The 20,237-nt window shown below is 49.3% G+C and overlaps 1 protein-coding gene across 1 annotated transcript in view; it reads left to right on the top strand.

Annotated features, from left to right (window-relative positions):
* abcc9 (ATP-binding cassette, sub-family C (CFTR/MRP), member 9) overlaps positions 1-20,237 on the top strand; it is a 75,841-nt gene that overhangs the window by 22,829 nt on the left and 32,775 nt on the right. The window contains 12 exon segments of the mRNA XM_064939331.1: positions 5,262-5,334; positions 6,555-6,660; positions 8,048-8,083; positions 8,825-8,863; positions 12,138-12,239; positions 13,908-13,992; positions 14,208-14,288; positions 15,793-15,930; positions 16,174-16,299; positions 16,586-16,688; positions 16,779-17,164; positions 19,031-19,194. Of these exon segments, the coding sequence (XP_064795403.1) occupies positions 5,262-5,334; positions 6,555-6,660; positions 8,048-8,083; positions 8,825-8,863; positions 12,138-12,239; positions 13,908-13,992; positions 14,208-14,288; positions 15,793-15,930; positions 16,174-16,299; positions 16,586-16,688; positions 16,779-17,164; positions 19,031-19,194 (1,439 nt within the window).

Genomic DNA, 20,237 nt, shown 5'->3' with positions numbered 1-20,237 from the left:
ACACGCAGACACGTAGACACAGACACGCAGACACGCAGACACGCAGACACGTACACACGCAGACACGCAGACACGCAGACACGCAGACACGTAGACACGCAGACACGCAGACACGTAGACACGCAGACACGCAGACACGTAGACACGCAGACACGTAGACACGCAGACACGCAGACACGCAGACACGCAGACACGTAGACACGCAGACACGCAGACACGCAGACACGTAGACACGCAGACACGACAGACACGCAGACACGCAGACACGCAGACACGCAGACACGCAGACACGTAGACACGCAGACACGCAGACACGCAGACACGTAGACACGCAGACACGACAGACACGCAGACACGTAGACACGCAGACACGACACGCAGACACGCAGACACGCAGACACGTAGACACGTAGACACGCAGACACGCAGACACGCAGACACGTAGACACGCAGACACGCAGACACGTAGACACGTAGACACGACACACGTACACACGCAGACACGTAGACACGCAGACACGACAGACACGTAGACACGCAGACACGCAGACACGCAGACACGCAGACACGACGCAGACACGCAGACACGCAGACACGTAGACACAGACACGCACACGCAGACACGTAGACACGCACACACGACACACGTACACGCAGACACGCACAGACACGCAGACACGCAGACACGTAGACACGTAGACACGCAGACACGTAGACACGCAGACACGCAGACACGCAGACACGCAGACACGTAGACACGCAGACACGTAGACACGCAGACACGCAGACACGTAGACACGCAGACACGCAGACACGCACACACGCAGACACACACACGCAGACACAGACACGCAGACACGTAGACACACAGACACGCAGACACGCAGACACGACACACACGTAGACACGTAGACACGTAGACACGTACAGACACGCAGACACGCAGACACGTACACACGTAGACACGCAGACACGCAGACACGCAGACACGTAGACACGTACACACGCAGACACGCAGACACGTACACACGTAGACACGTACACACGTAGACACGTACAGACACATAGACACGCAGACACGTAGACACGTACACACGCAGACACGCAGACACGTACACACGTAGACACGTACACGCGCAGACACGTAGACACGCAGACACGCAGACACGTAGACACGTAGACACGCAGACACGCAGACACGTAGACACGCACACACGCAGACACACGTAGACACACACGCAGACACGCAGACACGTAGACACGCAGACAGACGCAGACACGCAGACACGCAGACACGTAGACACGCAGACACGTAGACACGTAGACACGCAGACACGTAGACACGTAGACACGTACACACGCAGACACGCAGACACGTAGACACGTAGACACGTAGACACGCAGACACGTAGACACGTAGACACGCAGACACGTACACACGTAGACACGTACACACGTAGACACGTAGACACGTACACACGTAGACACGTAGACACGTACACACGTACACACGCAGAGGCTTCTGAGCTGGAGTCTGACAGTTGTCCTCAAACCTTTAAACTGGCCTTTTTGTCACATCCGCTCGGGTCATTCACTCTAGTAACACGTGACACCACAGATGCTACCACTGTCTATCTCTCACAGGAGATGCTACCACTGTCTATCTCTCACAGCAGATGTTACCACTGTCTATCTCTCACAGCAGATGCTACCACTGTCTATCTCTCACAGCAGATGTTACCACTGTCTGTCTCTCACAGCAGATGTTTCATCTCTTGGCCTGTCCATTGTGTGAAACACACCCTGAGGAGAAGTCAACATTTACCGACAGTTTAAACTCTCAGGACCCACACAATGAGTCAGAGGCAGGGGATTCTCATGAGAACAGAGAACCCTGTGCCCCGTGTCATTAACTGACATGTTCTCAGCCCCTGTTCTGGTCTCTTTGGGGTCCACATCCTGTTGCTATCCCTGTGGACCCACAGCATTATTGTAGGCAGCCTGTTAATGAGCTTGGGGGCAGCAGGAGGGTCCGAGGGTCGAATGAATGTGCTGCTGCTGCTGTGTGTGAACCAGACAAATCTTCTTTCTCTGTCTCCTCTCTCATCACACCCGCTTTCTCTTTCTGCCTCTCTCTACCTCACTGTCTCCCATTACCCATTCTCTCTGCCTCTCTCTACCTTCCTCACCCATCACCCCTTCTCTCTGCCTCTCTCTACCTTCCTCTCTGCTGTCTCCCATCACCTTCCGCTCCCTTCTCTCTGCCTCTCTCTACTTCTTCCGCTCTGTCTCCCATCACCCCTTCTCTCTACCTCTGTCTTCCTCTGTCTCCCATCACCCCTTCTCTCTACCTCTCTCTACCCTCCTCTATCTCCCATCACCCCTTCTCTCTACCTCTCTCTACCTCCTCTCTGTCTCCCATCACCCCTTCTCTCTGTCTTCCTCTCTGTCTCCCATCACCCCTTCTCTCTGTCTTCCGCTCTGTCTCATCAACCATTCTCTCTCCCTCTTTATTCCTCCCTCTCTCTTCTCTTCCATCTTATCCCCCATCTCTGCCTCCCAGCGTACCCCTATCTTCCTCCACTCCCTCTCTACCTCTCTCTACCCCTATCTTCCTCCACTCCCTCTCTACCTCTCTCTACCCCTATCTTCCTCCACTCCCTCTCTACCTCTCTCTACCCCTATCTTCCTCCACTCCCTCTCTACCTCTCTCTACCCCTATCTTCCTCCACTCCCTCTCTACCTCTCTCTACCCCTATCTTCCTCCACTCCCTCTCTATCTTCCTCTACTCCCCCCTATCTTCCTCCACTCCCTCTCTACCTCTCTCTACCCCCTATCTTCCTCCTCTACCCCTATCTCTACCTCTCTCTACCCCTATCTTCCTCCACTCCCTCTCTACCTCTCTCTATCTTCCTCCCCCTATCTTCCTCCATCTTCCTCCCCTCTCTACCTACCCCTATCTTCTCCACTCCCTCTCTACTCTCTCTACCCCTATCTTCCTCCACTCTACCCCTCTCTCCACCTCTCTCTACCCCTATCTTCCTCCACTCCCTCTCTACCTCTCTCTACCCCTATCTTCCTCCACTCCCTCTCTACCTCTCTCTACCCCTATCTTCCTCCACTCCCTCCCTCTCTACCTATCTTCTCCACCCCTATCTTCCTCCACTCCCTCTCTACCTCTCTCTACCCCTATCTTCCTCCACTCCCTCTCTACCCTCTATCTTCCTCCACTCTCTACCCCTATCTTCCTCCACTCCCTCTCTACCTCTCTCTACCCCTATCTTCCTCCACTCCCTCTCTACCTCTCTACCCCTACCCCTATCTTCCTCCACCCCTATCTCTACCTCTCTCTACCCCTATCTTCCTCCACTCCCCCCTCTCCTCTCTCTACCCCTATCTTCCTCTCTACCCCTATCTCCTCCACCCTCTACCCCTATCTTCCTCCACTCCCTCTCTACCCTCTCTCTCTTCCTCCACCCCTACCTCTCTCTACCCCTATCCTCCACTCCCTCTCTACCTCTCTCTACCCCTTCCTCCATCTTCCTCCACTCCCTCTCTACTCCCTCTCTACCTCTCTACCCCTATCTTCCTCCACTCCCTCTCTACCTACCCCTCTTCCTACCCCTATCTATCTTCCTCCACTCCCTCTCTACCTCTCTCTACCCCTATCTTCCTCCACTCCCTCTCTACCTCTCTCTACCCCTATCTTCCTCCACCTCTCTCTACCCCTATCTTCCTCCACTCTACCTCTCTACCCCTATCTTCCTCCACTCCCTCTCTACCCTCTCTACCTCTCTCTCCACCCCTACCCCTATCTTCCTCCACTCCCTCTCTACCTCTCTCTACCCCTATCTTCCTCTCTACCTCTCTCTACCCCTATCTTCCTCCACTCCCTCTCTACCTCTCTCTACCCCTATCTTCCTCCACTACCCCTCTCTATCTTCCTCCCTCTCTCTACCCCTATCTTCCTCCACTCCCTCTCTACCTCTCTCTACCCCTATCTTCCTCCACTCCCTCTCTACCTCTCTCTACCCCTATCTTCCTCCACTCCCTCTCTACCTCTCTCTACCCCTATCTTCCTCCACTCCCTCTCTACTCTCTACCCCTATCTTCCTCTCTACCCCTATCATCTTCCTCCCTCTCTACCTCTCTCTACCCCTATCTTCCTCCACTCCCTCTCTACCTCTCTCTACCCCTATCTTCCTCCACTCCCTCTCTACCTCTCTCTACCCCTATCTTCCTCCTCTACCTCTCTCTACCCTCTCTACCTCTCTCTACCCCTATCTTCCTCCACTCCCTCTCTACCTCTCTCTACCCCTATCTTCCTCCCTCCCTCTCTACCTCTCTCTACCCCTATCTTCCTCCACTCCCTCTCTCCTACCTCTCTACCCCTATCTTCCTCCACTCCCTCTCTACCCTATCTCTACCCCTATCTTCCTCCACTCCCTCTCTACCCTCTCTACCCCTATCTTCCTCCACTCCCTCTCTACTACCCCTATCCCTCTCTACCCTCTCTACCCCTATCTTCCTCCACTCCCTCTCTACCTCTCTCTACCCCTATCTTCCTCCACTCCCTCTCTACCTCTCTCTACCCCTATCTTCCTCCACTCCCTCTCTACCTCTACCCCTACCCCTATCTTACCCCTATCTTCCTCCTCTCCCCTCTTCCTCCACTCCCCTCTACCTCTCTCTACCCCTATCTCTACCCCTATCCCAGCCTCCCTTTCAAGACAGACTCCCCATCCCCTCTGGTCCTCACCCCCGTAACATCCGCTCTGTCTATTTACAAACTTAATTTACCAAGTCTCTTTTCTCAGCGGTAATAAGACGTCTGTCTTTCATTTTCAACTTGTATTTATTAGTTCTGTGTCACTGAATCTCAGATCTTGTGTGGTTTTGCTGTAGGGGATGGAAGGGAGGGGGGATTACTGGCTATAATAAACAGTGGAATCGGACAAGACATAAAACACAACATAACTATGTAAACATGCTATTATATTTGCCTTAAAGACCTAAATGGTTCATTATTTCTATGTACACATACGTATCTAAACCACCAGCTGCAGACTATAACATGTAGGCTCCATGTCATGTAGGCTCCATGTCATGTAGGCTCCATGTCATGTAGGCTCCATGTCATGTCGGCTCCATGTCATGTTGGCTCCATGTCATGTCGGCTCCATGTCATGTAGGCTCCATGTCATGTCGGCTCCATGTCTAATGCTTTTCTGTCAGCCTGATCCCACTGTATCCTGTTCAGGTGAACGGTGGATTCTTCACATGGGGAAGCAACTTGTCAACGTTGTCCGACATCAACATCTGCATTCCAACAGGTAACCCGATCCTGCTGGGAACACTATGGCAACGCCAGGCTGCGTCCTGTTTAGGAGGTGGTCGACAGTCAGTGTAGTATATCTAACACCAGCTGTGTGTGTGTGTGTGGCAGTGTAGTATATCTCCCTGCTATGACCTCATGGCCCGTATAATAAAGATATGACAGCTAAGACAAACAGGATAGGCTGGTCCTGGTAGTCCACTATTTGCTGCAGCTGAGGGAGTAGATGTGTTATGTAGGATATGTGGAACAGTGGAGGCTGGTGGGAGGAGGTTATAGGAGGACAGGCTCATTATAATGGCTGGAATGTAATAAATGGAACGGTATCAAACGTATGCAAACATACATGATTGACTCATGTCGTTCAATTAATTCTCCATTCTAGCCATTATAATGAGCCCATCCTCCTTTAACTGTCCTCCACCAGCCTCCACTGATGTGGAAACATGACTGATCTAAATTGAGAGTGTAAAGATTTCCCAATATCCTGTACTACTTTTAAGCTTTAACCAGGGCTGTAACAGACATTATCAATGTCAGATTGACATAGAACAATCTGTTGTCTCTAATGCTTTATATAGTGTCTTCATATCTTTATATAGTGTCTCCATACCTTTATATAGTGTCTTCATACCTTTAAATAGTGTCTTCATACCTTTATATAGTGTCTTCATATCTTTATATAGTGTCTTCATAGTGTCTTCTTATCTTTATATAGTGTCTTCTTATCTTTATATAGTGTCTTCATACCTTTAATAGTGTCTTCATACCTTTATATAGTGTCTTCATACCTTTATATAGTGTCTTCATACCTTTATATAGTGTCTTCATACCTTTATATAGTGTCTTCATATCTTTATATAGTGTCTCATACCTTTATATACTATTCTTTATATAGTGTCTTACATTATCATAGTGTCTTCATACAATCTGTTGTCTCTATGCTTTATATAGTGTCTTCATACCTTTATATAGTGTCTTTATATAGTGTCTTCATCTTTATATATATACCTTTATATAGTGTCTTCATATCTTTATATAGTGTCTTCATATCTTTATATAGTGTCTTCATACCTTTATATAGTGTCTTCATACCTTTATATAGTGTCTTCATACCTTTATATAGTGTCTTCATACCTTTATATAGTGTCTTCATACCTTTATATAGTGTCTTCATACCTTTATATAGTGTCTTCTTGTCCTGTGTCTGATCTCCAGGTCAGCTGACCATGATCGTGGGCCAGGTGGGTTGTGGGAAGTCGTCCCTGTTGCTGGCCATGCTGGGAGAGATGCAGACCCTCAGTGGAAAGGTCTACTGGAGCAAGTGAGTGGTACCAACCGGCATAAGCTACATGTTAGAAGGTCTATAATAGGGTGTAAATCTCTGGGGTCCTCATCTTTATTAGGTACTGAACATGCTGAGGTCCAATCAAAGACCAAGATGGACACACATCTCATTTCCTCTTTATCCCTCTCAGTCTCGTTTTGGGTCGTCGTGTCTTTCTAGAGTTGACTAGCTGTCAGACTCGTCCATTAAGTCCATTTGAAATGGGTGTTTCACTGTGCTTCTCCACCAGCGCTAATCAAAGCCTTCATCTGTGGAATAAGAAGCCATTCCACCCTCCATCTTGTTGGTCCTGTGTGTTGTCCTTCCTGTGTCTGTCTCTGTCTCTGTGGCTGTGGTTGCTATGGAAGGAGAGCTGGCTGCTCCTCTGTCTCTCTGTACATCGCTCACTGTCTGCTTGCTGGTGACAGCTTTGCCTGAACTTTGACTGTCTAACATCATCTATCTATCTACTCATCTCTATAACACAACCTCACAGTTACCATCACTTATAAAACTGGACCTTTCCATTTTCAACTCTCTGTCTTCACATTTCTCTGTTATTCATATTTTTACAACCAAACAGAAAATCTATGTCCATCTCCTAGGGCCAAATCTTAAGTTGAGATCTGCACTCACATTAATGTACTCTAATGTCAAATTAAGATTGGGTTGTATGTGATGTTCTGGAGATGGATCTCTGATTAGCATTCATAGCATTAGCATTTAGATTGAAACCTGAGTGGAAGAACAGACACATGCTAATTGCTAACGAACTGGGCGTTGCAGCATTTTCTTGCCAACGACATATTGGCTGGGAGTTAGCGTGATTACTTGTCCAGGAAGTGTTCAATTGTATAATTGAATTAGATTGGATTGGGTTAAGTATTTGTTTGGGTTATTGAATGAATAATACACTTCTGACCGGAAGGTTTTCATTTGGAGCTAGACTGAATGAAAACAGTGGTATTAGTTTGTTGTAGGTTTAGAAACGGTTGATTTGATTGTTCTCCATGACGTCCCAGCCTGTTAATAAGCTGTAATATACCCTACCAATCTATTAAACACTTCTCTCCCTTCATACACTGCTATGAAACATGGTCCATATAGTTCTTTAAAGTTCTCTATGATACTGATGGTGCACCACAGTTACCATTAGAACCACTATGTCTCCTCAATCTGTTTAGAACCATAACGGCTGCTCTTCTTAGCAGTAATCCCAAAAATGAAATGGACCTTTCCAAATAAAGTCCACTCTTATGTGAGCGAACGAAGGTGCCAGTCAGTACCATAGCAGGACAGGTAGTCACCACGGGCCGTAGACACTAACCTCAGCCTTGTCTGTGTTCTGTCTTCTTCTGTCGTGGTTGTTTTCTATCTAAATCAGACTGCCTGTGAGTGAGATGCTGCACGAGGCCAACAGGTATTTTCTCCCTCGGGTTTACTCTTCCCATCTCATCCCTGTACACTACATTCTACATTTACAAGTCCTTTGGCTATTAGTTGACCATGTGAATCATTTAGGTCTCAACATTTAAGTCATTTGGCTATTAGTTGACCATGTGAATCATTTAGGTCTCAACACTTAAGTCATTTGACTATTAATTGAATAGTTGAATAATTTGGGTCTCAACACTCAAGTCAGTTGGCTATTAGTTGACTTGTTGAATCATTTAGGCTAGTTTTGAATATACACCAAATATGTGAATGGACTAGTGGCCCCAAGGACTGGGTTGAGAATGGTTGATTAAGCAGACACTGTTATCCCCACTGAATCCCACCCACCCTCATGTAGACCTACATCATTCTAGGAGAGGCCATAACACCATTAGAGCAGACAGTGCCCTGGGCCTGAGACAATGACAGTATCATGACAGTATGCCTGCACTGTTGAGGGAGGTCATTCTGTAGATAAAGCTGGATTCAATTGACTCTTGGCTCTCTGTCCAAATGTCTTCGCCCCGATACACAGTTTTAGGGCTGCCCTACAAAGCAGGGCTTTACTGTAAGGACACCTCTGCTAGATTTACATTTGAACACACATACGCGACTCTGTACACACACACACGCGTGCGGTTCAGCTCTTCATGTGTAAAGGAAGTTGAGGTTGAGGTGGTTGTGTCTCTGGCTGTACAGACTCTAACACATTGAACGTGACTTGCAGTTGTTTTGAGACGGATGGGTCTTTTGAAGAAACCAGGAGGTACTCCTTTTTAAACTTCCTCTGAAGGGACCCTGCCGTCACCCCCTTCCTCCCTTCCCCTGCCGTCACCCCCTTCCTCCCTTCCCCTGCCGTCACCCCCTTCCTCCTTCCCCTGCCGTCACCCCCTTCCTCCCTTCCCCTGCCGTCACCCCCTTCCTCCCTTCCCCTGCCGTCACCCCCTTCCTCCCTTCCCCTGCCGTCACCCCCTTCCTCCCTTCCCCTGCCGTCACCCCCTTCCTCCCTTCCCCTGCCGTCACCCCCCCCCTTCCCCTGCCTCACCCCCTTCCTTCCCCTGCCGTCACCCCCCCCTTCCTCCCTTCCCCTGCCGTCACCCCCTTCCCCCTTTCCTCACCCCCTCCTCCCCCCTGCCGTCCCCCCTTCCCCCCTTTCCTCACCCCCTTTCCTTCCCCTGCCGTCACCCCCTTCCTCCCTTCCCCTGCCGTCACCCCCTTCCTCCCCCTTCCTCCCTTCCCCTGCCGTCACCCCCTTCCTCCCTTCCCCTGCCGTCACCCCCTTCCTCCCTTCCCCTGCCGTCGCCCCCTTCCCCCTTCCTCCCTTCCCCTGCCGTCACCCCCTTCCTCCCTTCCCCTGCCGTCACCCCCTTCCTCCCTTCCCCTGCCGTCACCCCCTTCCTCCCTTCCCCTGCCGTCACCCCCTTCCTCCCTTCCCCTGCCGTCACCCCCTTCCTCCCTTCCCCTGCCGTCGCCCCCTTCCCCCTTTCCTCCCTTCCCCCCTGCCGTCACCCCTTCCTCCCTTCCCCTTCACCCCCTTCCTCCCTTCCCCCCTGCCGTCACCCCCTTCCTCCCTTCCCCTGCCGTCACCCCCTTCCTCCCTTCCCCTGCCGTCACCCCCTTCCTCCCTTCCCCTGCCGTCACCCCCTTCCTCCCTTCCCCTGCCGTCACCCCCTTCCTCCCTTCCCCTGCCGTCACCCCCTTCCTCCCTTCCCCTGCCGTCACCCCCTTCCTCCCTTCCCCTGCCGTCACCCCCTTCCTCCCTTCCCCTGCCGTCACCCCCTTCCTCCTTTCCCCTGCCGTCACCCCCTTCCTCCCTTCCCCTGCCGTCTTCCCCCCTTCCTCCCTTCCCCTGCCGTCACCCCCTTCGCCCCCTTCCTCCCCTTCCCCTGCCGTCGCCCCCTTCCTCCTTCCCTGCCGCCGCCCCCTTCCTCCATTCCCCTGCCCCTTCCCCTGCCACCCCTTCCTCCCTTCCCTGCCCCCCTTCCTCCCTTCCCCTCCCTCACCCCCCCTTCCTCCCTTCCCCTGCCGTCACCCCCTTCCTCCCTTCCCCTGCCGTCACCCCTTCCCCTTCCTTTGCCGTCGCCCCCTTCCCCCCCCTTTCCCCTGCCGTCACCCCCTTCCTCCCTTCCCCTGCCATCATTACCTATATCCCTCCCTCAATCCCTCCATTCCCCTGCCATCATTACCTATATCCCTCCCTCAATCCCTCCATTCCCCTGCCATCATTACCTATATCCCTCCCTCAATCCCTCCATTCCCCTGCCATCATTACCTATATCCCTCCCTCAATCCCTCCATTCCCCTGCCATCATTACCTATATCCCTCCCTCAATCCCTCCATTCCCCTGCCATCCCCTATATCCCTCCCTCAATCTCTCTATTCCCCTCCCATCATTACCTATATCCCTCCCTCAATCCCTCCATTCCCCTGCCATCATTCCCTATATCCCTCCCTCAATCCCTCCATTCCCCTGCCATCATTACCTATATCCCTCCCTCAATCCCTCCATTCCCCTGCCATAATTCCCTATATCCCTCCCTCAATCTCTCTATTCCCCTCCCATCATTCCCTATACCCCTCCCTCAATCCCTCCATTCCCCTGCCATCCCCTATATCCCTCCCTCAATCTCTCTATTCCCCTGCCATCATTCCCTATACCCCTCCCTCAATCCCTCCCTTCCCCTGCCATAATTCCCTATATCCCTCCCTCCCTCAATCTCTCTATTCCCCTGCCATCATTCCCTATATCCCTCCCTCAATCCCTCCATTCCCCTGCCATCATTCCCTATATCCCTCCCTCAATCTCTCTATTCCCCTGCCATCATTCCCTATACCCCTCCCTCAATCCCTCCCTTCCCCTGCCATAATTCCCTATATCCCTCCCTCAATCTCTCTATTCCCCTGCCATCATTCCCTATATCCCTCCCTCAATCCCTCCCTTCCCCTGCCATCATTCCCTATATCCCTCCCTCCCTCCCTCAATCTCTCTATTCCCCTCCCATCATTCCCTATATCCCTCCCTCAATCCCTCCATTCCCCTTCCATCATTCCCTATATCCCTCCCTCAATCCCTCCATTCCCCTTCCATCATTCCCTATATCCCTCCCTCAATCCCTCCATTCCCCTTCCATCATTCCCTATATCCCTCCCTCAATCCTCTATTCCCTCCATCATTCAATCCCTCCATCCCTCCTCCATTCCCCTGCCATCATTCCCCTATATCCCTCCCTCAATCCTTCCATTCCCCTTCCATCATTCCCTATATCCCTCCCTCAATCCCTCCATTCCCCTTCCATCATTCCCTATATCCCTCCCTCAACCCCTCCATTCCCCTTCCATCATTCCCTATATCCCTCCCTCAATCCCTCCATTCCCCTGCCATCATTCCCTATATCCCTCCCTCAATCCCTCCATTCCTCAGTCATGGTGATCATTGAGTTGTTACTAGCTGGTCGTGGATGAGTCGTGGAGTGTTTGTGTGCTTCCATGCTGGGAGTCTGGGTCTGAAGTAACTGACTGAAAAGGCAGAGATAGAGATATATTCTGACACTGTGGATTCGCCTCCACAGTATGTTTTCAACAGGAGACAATAGGAATACAGTACACAAAGAGACCAACATCCTGGTCAGTGTGCATGACCCATAGCTAACGTCTTCATTCTCTCTTTCTCTTATATCGTACAATTACTCAGCCATTAATAACAGCTAAGGCTAACATATGGTGGTGGGAACACTGGTACACAATGGTACACAAAGCACTGTGCCTTCAGATACATAATGCTCTTATCCTCAAGCATATCCTTTGGGTAGTTCTGCTGCACATCCAACAAGATCAACAAACTGGACTCCCAGCACATGTTGTAATTTTGGTTCAACTCTTCCAGCTCATCATTAACCTGTGTTAGAAACCTAAACCCACTTCCCCCACTCACCGCTTGATGTGCCTCAATGTTGACGTCTCAAAGATTACCCCCTCCCCTACCTCCATGTTTGTAGTTTGAGCTCTCTCTCTTCTGCCTCCATTTCCCATAATGCCTCAGTAAGAACAGGTACTCTGTGGGCTACGCTACACAGAAGTCTTGGCTGCTGAATGCCACCGTGGAGGATAACATCACGTTTGGCAGTCCCTTCAACAAACAGAGGTAAAAAAACACTCTCTCCTCTACCCTACTCTACTCTACTTTTCTGTACTCTACTCTACTCTAACCTACTGTACTGTACTGCACTCTCCTCTCCTCTACTCTAACATACTCTACTCTTCTCTACTCTACTCTACTTTACTGTACTGTACTGTACTGTACTCTACTCTACTCTACTCTAACCTACTGTACTGTTCTCTACTCTACTCTACTCTAACCTACTGTACTGTACTGTACTCTACTCTACTCTACTCTACTGTACTGTACTGTACTGTACTCTAACTGTACTGTACTGTACTCTACTCTACTCTAACCTACTGTACTGTACTGTACTCTACTCTACTCAAACCTACTGTACTGTACTGTACTCTAACCTACTGTACTACTCTAACCTGCTGTACTGTACTCTACTCTACTCTCCTCTACTCTACTCTACTCTAACCTACTGTAATGTACTCTACTCTACTCTACAGTACTGTACTGTACTCTCCTCCACTCTAACCTAACCTACTCTACTCTAACCTACTCTACTCTAACCTACTCTACTCTACTCTACTCTACCCTACTGTACTCTACTCTAACTCTAACCTACTGTAATGTACTCTGTACTCTACTCTACCCTCTACTCTAACTGTACTCTTCTCCACTCTAACCTAACCTACTCTACTCTAACCTACTCTACTCTAACCTACTCTACTCTACTGTACTCTACTCTACCCTACTGTACTCTACTGTACTCTACTCTAACCTACTCTACTCTACTCTACTCTACTCTACATCTACTCTAACCTACTCTACTCTACCCTACTCTACTCTACTCTACCCTACTCTACTGTACTCTACTCTACTGTACTCTACTCTACTGTACTCTCCTCTCCTCTACTCTAACCTACTCCCCTCTACTCTAACCTACTCTACTCTACTCTAACCTACCTACTGTACTGTACTGTACTGTACTCTCCTCTACTCTAACCTACTCTACTCTACTCTACTCTAAACTACTCTACTCTACTGTACTCTACCCTACTGTACTCTACTGTACTCGATCCTACTGTACTGTGTACTGTACTGTACTGTACTCTCCTCTACTCTAACTTACTCTACTCTACTCTAACCTACTCTACTCTACTCGAACCTACTCTACTCTACTGTACTCTACTGTACTCTATCCTACTCTACTGTACTCTACTGTACTCTACTCTACTGTACTCTACTGTACTCTACCCTACTCTACTGTACTCTACTATACTGTACTCTATCCTACTCTACTGTCCTCTACTGTACTCTACCCTACTATACTGTACTCTACTGTACTGTACTGTACTGTACTGTACTCTACTGTACCCTACTCTACTGTACTCTTCTCTACTGTATTATCTGCTGCTCCTCAACACCATTCATCAATGTAATTAAGACTAGACCAATGTTTGTGTTTGGTTAATTCACTTGGTCATGCATCAGCTGAGATGTACTTTTAATGACACTAATTAGATGGTCCATTAGATTGCTATCACTCTTGATTCTTCTTGAGGCTGATGCTGGCTTATATCTCTTCTCTAATGACAACTTTTTTCCTGTGCTGTTGAATCCCTTAGTTTCCAAGGCAGCCATGTTTCTAACTGTGTCTTAATAGAGGGTGTTGTCAGTCTGATGCCCTGCTGTGTGTCTCAGATACAAGACTGTGATTGATGCCTGCTCCCTGCAGCCTGATGTAGACCTCCTGCCCTTCGGAGACCAGACGGAGATCGGAGAGAGGGTACTGAAACACTGGCTAAATTATTACATTATTATAATCACCTCAGTATTATTGTGGTTTTTTATCACTGTCTATTCTCATGTTTTTGGGCACAAGCCCCATCTCTTACCTCAGACACAATGACATATTATACCAAGAACTAGTAGTGAACAGTTATTTGTGTCAGATTCCTTGTGTACCTGGCTACTCTTCTTAACAGTGTGTTTTTCTCCCAGGGGATCAACCTGAGTGGAGGCCAGAGACAGAGGATATGTGTGGCTCGGGCTCTCTACCAGAACACCAACATCGTCTTCCTGGTGAGTCAATGAATGATAAAGTGCTTTATCTATTGACTTCAATAGACGATCCATTTCCTGTTGAGTTCACTGGAAGAGGCTGGAAGCTCTCCCTCAAGGATGGCTTCTCAGAATAGTCAGACAGAGCCAGGGTGTTCTATAGTGTTCTCTTTGTGTTCTAGGATGTTCTCTTTGTGTTCTAGGGTGTTCTTTAGGTGTTCTAGGGTGTTCTCTAGGTGTTCTAGGGTGTTCTCTAGGTATTCCACAGTGTTTTCTGTGTTCTCGGGTGTTCTCTGGGTTTTCTATGGTGTTTTAGGGTGTTTTCTCTAGGTGTTTTAGGGTGTTCTCAAGGTATTCTAGGGTGCTCTCTATGTGTTCTAGGGTGTTATCTAGGTGTTCTAGGGTGTTCTCTATGTGTTATAGGATGTTCTCTATGTGTTTTAGGGTGTTATCTAGGTGTTCTAGGGTGTTCTCTTGTAGTTTTAGGGCGTTCTCAATGTGTTCTAGGGTGTTCTCTAGGTGTTCCAGGGAGAGCCAAATAGAGCCAAAGACAGGGACACCCTTTTCTATTCCCTAAACAGTACACTGCTTTTGGGACAGTGTGTGAGTAAGGATGAACTATATCGGGAATAGGGTGTGATTTCAGAGGCAGCCAGGGAGATCCAGGGAGATCCAGGGAGGGCCAGCCAGCCTCCCTCTGTATGGGAACGGGAGGAGCAGCAGGTGGGATGGATCTCTGTCCGCAGGCCTCTCTTGTAACCATACCATGTTTACAGGCATCCCTCTGCTCTGCCATCTGGCCTGGCTAGCCATATACACACTCACACACGTACACACACACACTTTCCCGTCTCTCGCTGCTACAGACAACTCTATGTACATCTACATCCCATTTCTTCCTACTCCTGTGTGATGTCATCATGTGTTTGTGTTCCCACATCATTTCCTGTGGCAACTGTTAATTAGATGTCTAACCTCCGCCCCTGATACAGCCTCTCTGGCTGTCGTGGGATAGGACCGGGCACGTTCCTCCATACGAAGCTCAGCTCACACTGACAAATGTGCCACATAAGGAAATAGCACTCTAAAGTGCTGTTTTAATACACAGTGGGACTGCAGAGTGAACCCCCAGCTAGATGCCACATCTATTAGCTCAGTACGTCTTTATGACGTCTTGTCTCCTGATGAGGTGTCTATCATGCTGTGTCTGATGATCTCAGACCTTCTGCCCTCAGGACTGTTTACGTGTCTCAGTGCTGTATAGTATAAAGACTAAGTCATCCTAGGGTAATACATTGGTGTTTATTCAGGTTCCGGGGTCCTCTGGGAACTAGGTTTGATTGACTGTATGTTCTGAGGTCATCTGAGACCTGTGAATTAAACGTGCTGTAACTTAATATGAATAAAGGATCATCTCCTGTTAAAAAAACATAATTGAATCCACAGTCTTTCACTCCGATACGCTCTGATCTGATTGGATCGTCCATGTTGTCTCTGACCCCTGATCTCTGACCTTTACCCTCAGGATGACCCGTTCTCAGCGCTGGACATCCACCTGAGTGACCACCTGATGCAGGAGGGCATCCTGAAGTTCCTACAGGATGATAAACGCACCGTGGTCCTGGTCACACACAAACTGCAGTACCTCATCCACGCTGACTGGGTGAGCATCTCAACAGTGTGGATTCCTCTCCCAATGTCCTCTCGACCGTTTGCACTGGGTCTGTATTCATAAAGCATCTTAGAGGAGGAATGCTGCTGATACAGGATCAGTTTTTCCCTTTAGATCATAACAAAGAGTATGACACGGACGGGGCGGGGGGACCTGATCCTAGATCAGCATTCCTACCCTGAGACGGTTTGTTTATAAGGGTCCTGGTTTTACACTGTTCTCTCTGTGTCCCAGATCATAGCCATGAAGGATGGCTCAGTGCTGAGGGAAGGCACTCTGAAGGACATTCAGACTCATGATGTAGAGCTGTATGAACACTGGAAGACCCTGATGAACAGACAGGACCAGGAACTAGAGAAGGTCATATTCACTTCTTACTCTCCTACTGACAGACGGTCTGTAACAGAGGAGGCTGGTGGGTGGAGTTATAGGAGGACGTGTAGGAGCTCATTGTAAAGGCTGGTATGGAATAATTGGAACGGAGCCAACACATGGAAACAACGTGTTTGACCATTCCATTTATTCCAACCATTACAATGAGCCTGTCCTCCGATAACTCCTCCCACCAGCCTCCTCTGGTCTGTAATGTGTAGTGTAGCTAATTTACCTGCCAACCAACCTAATAACAGTTGTATCTGTACTGCAGGACACTGAGATTGATAACTGTCAGACTGCTCTGGAGAGGAAGACCCTGAGAAGAGCTTTCTACTCCAGAGAGGCCAAGAACCAGGTCGACGATGACGAAGAAGGTGAAATGCATTGTCAAACACTGTATCTCATACAACTTAAGTTCTATTACGACATATGACAATAATCACTCCTTCTCTCATCCCTGACAGAGGAGGAAGAGGAGGAGGAAGAGGACGACAACATGTCGACGACCACCAGTCGGCGCTCTAAGATCCCGTGGAGGGTGTGCTGGCAGTACCTGTCCTCTGGTGGCTTCCTCATGGTCTTCCTCATGGTCTTCTCCAAGCTGCTGAAACACTCCGTCATGGTCGCCATCGACTACTGGCTGGCCGAATGGACTGCTAATGGCGATGGCCCAGTCAATGGGACTGCTAATGGCAATGGCCCAGTCAATGGGACTGCTAATGGCAATGGCCCAGTCAATGGGACTGCTAATGGCGATGCTAATGGATATGCCCCAGACTTTGGAAATGTTACAGGAGACTTTGTCAATGCCTCTGCAGCAGCTGTCTTCTCCAATCGGACAAACTCAGCGGTGAGATATGAACACCTTTCACAACCAGTACTCAGTGTTAGTGGAAGTGAGTCAGGCCTGTTGAAATCCTGATATCTGACCGAATGTGTCTTTGTCTGACTCCTGTGTGTCTTTGTGGTGTGTTATGTGGTTACTAGGCTGGTCAACCTGACTCCTACTGTGTGTCTTTGTGGTGTGTTATGTGGTTACTAGGCTGGTCTGCCTGACTCCTACTATGTGTCTTTGTGGTGTGTTATGTGGTTACTAGGCTGGTCTGCCTGACTCCTACTATGTGTCTTTGTGGTGTGTTATGTGGTTACTAGGCTGGTCAACCTGACTCCTACTATGTGTCTTTGTGGTGTGTTATGTGGTTACTAGGCTGGTCAACCTGACTCCTACTATGTGTCTTTGTGGTGTGTTATGTGGTTACTAGGCTGGTCAACCTGACTCCTACTATGTGTCTTTGTGGTGTGTTATGTGGTTACTAGGCTGGTCAACCTGACTCCTACTGTGTGTCTTTGTGGTGTGTTATGTGGTTACTAGGCTGGTCAACCTGACTCCTACTATGTGTCTTTGTGGTGTATTATGTGGTTACTAGGCTGGTCTGCCTGACTCCTACTATGTGTCTTTGTGGTGTGTTATGTGGTTACTAGGCTGGTCTGCCTGACTCCTACTATGTGTCTTTGTGGTGTATTATGTGGTTACTAGGCTGGTCTGCCTGACTCCTACTATGTGTCTTTGTGGTGTGTTATGTGGTTACTAGGCTGGTCTGCCTGACTCCTACTATGTGTCTTTGTGGTGTGTTATGTGGTTACTAGGCTGGTCTGCCTGACTCCTACTATGTGTCTTTGTGGTGTGTTATGTGGTTACTAGGCTGGTCTGCCTGACTCCTACTATGTGTCTTTGTGGTGTATTATGTGGTTACTAGGCTGGTCTGCCTGACTCCTACTATGTGTCTTTGTGGTGTGTTATGTGGTTACTAGGCTGGTCTGCCTGACTCCTACTATGTGTCTTTGTGGTGTGTTATGTGGTTACTAGGCTGGTCTGCCTGACTCCTACTATGTGTCTTTGTGGTGTGTTATGTGGTTACTAGGCTGGTCTGCCTGACTCCTACTATGTGTCTTTGTGGTGTGTTATGTGGTTACTAGGCTGGTCTGCCTGACTCCTACTATGTGTCTTTGTGGTGTGTTATGTGGTTACTAGGCTGGTCTGCCTGACTCCTACTATGTGTCTTTGTGGTGTGTTATGTGGTTACTAGGCTATGTGTGGTACTGCCTGGTCTGCCTGACTCCTACTATGTGTCTTTGTGGTGTGTTATGTGGTTACTAGGCTGGTCACCTCACCTGACTCCTACTATGTGTCTTTGTGGTGTGTTATGTGGTTACTAGGCTGGTCAGCCTGACTCCTACTATGTGTCTTTGTGGTGTGTTATGTGGTTACTAGGCTGGTCTGCCTGACTCCTACTATGTGTCTTTGTGGTGTGTTATGTGGTTACTAGGCTGGTCTGCCTGACTCCTACTATGTGTCTTTGTGGTGTGTTATGTGGTTACTAGGCTGGTCTGCCTGACTCCTACTATGTGTCTTTGTGGTGTGTTATGTGGTTACCAGGCTGGTCTGCCTCAGGACTCACTACTATGTGTCTTTGTGGTGTGTTATGTGGTTACTAGGCTGGTCTGTCTGACTCCTACTATGTGTCTTTGTGGTGTGTTATGTGGTTACTAGGCTGGTCAACCTGACTCCTACTATGTGTCTTTGTGGTGTGTTATGTGGTTACTAGGCTGGTCAACCTGACTCCTACTATGTGTCTTTGTGGTGTGTTATGTGGTTACCAGGCTGGTCTGCCTGACTCCTACTATGTGTCTTTGTGGTGTGTTATGTGGTTACCAGGCTGGTCTGCCTGACTCCTACTATGTGCCAGTGTTTATCATCCTGTGTGGAGCGGGGATAGCCCTGTGTCTGATCACCTCTCTGACTGTGGAGTTCCTGGGTCTGTCTGCTGCTACCAACCTGCACCACAACCTGCTCAACAAGATCATCCACGCACCTATCAGGTACCCACGACACACCTCACCTATCAGGTACCCACGACACACCTCACCTATCAGGTACCCACGACACACCTCACCTATCAGGTACCCACAACACACCTCACCTATCAGGTACCCACAACACACCTCACCTATCAGGTACCCACGACACACCTCACCTATCAGGTACCCACGACACACCTCACCTATCAGGTACCCACGACACACCTCACCTATCAGGTACCCACGACACACCTCACCTATCAGGTACCCACGACACACCTCACCTATCAGGTACCCACGACACACCTCACCTATCAGGTACCCACAACACACCTCACCTATCAGGTACCCACAACACACCTCACCCATCAGGTACCCACAACACACCTCACCTATCAGGTACCCACGACACACCTCACCTATCAGGTACCCACGACACACCTCACCTATCAGGTACCCACGACACACCTCACCTATCAGGTACCCACGACACACCTCACCTATCAGGTACCCACAACACACCTCACCTATCAGGTACCCACGACACACCTCACCTATCAGGTACCCACGACACACCTCACCTATCAGGTACCCACGACACACCTCACCTATCAGGTACCCACGACACACCTCACCTATCAGGTACCCACGACACACCTCACCTATCAGGTACCCACGACACACCTCACCTATCAGGTACCCACAACACACCTCACCTATCAGGTACCCACAACACACCTCACCTATCAGGTACCCACGACACACCTCACCTATCAGGTACCCACGACACACCTCACCTATCAGGTACCCACGACACACCTCACCTATCAGGTACCCACGACACACCTCACCTATCAGGGACACACCCACAACACACCTCACCTATCAGGTACCCACAACACACCTCACCTATCAGGTACCCACAGGACACACCTCACCTATCAGGTACCCACAACACACCTCACCTATCAGGTACCCACAACACACCTCACCTATCAGGTACCCACAACACACCTCACCTATCAGGTACCCACAACACACCTCACCTATCAGGTACCCACAAC

This window comes from Oncorhynchus masou, chromosome 27 (assembly GCF_036934945.1).
Source record: "Oncorhynchus masou masou isolate Uvic2021 chromosome 27, UVic_Omas_1.1, whole genome shotgun sequence".
NCBI classification, from domain to species: domain Eukaryota; kingdom Metazoa; phylum Chordata; class Actinopteri; order Salmoniformes; family Salmonidae; genus Oncorhynchus; species Oncorhynchus masou.
This window is presented reverse-complemented; position numbering and strand designations above follow the sequence as displayed.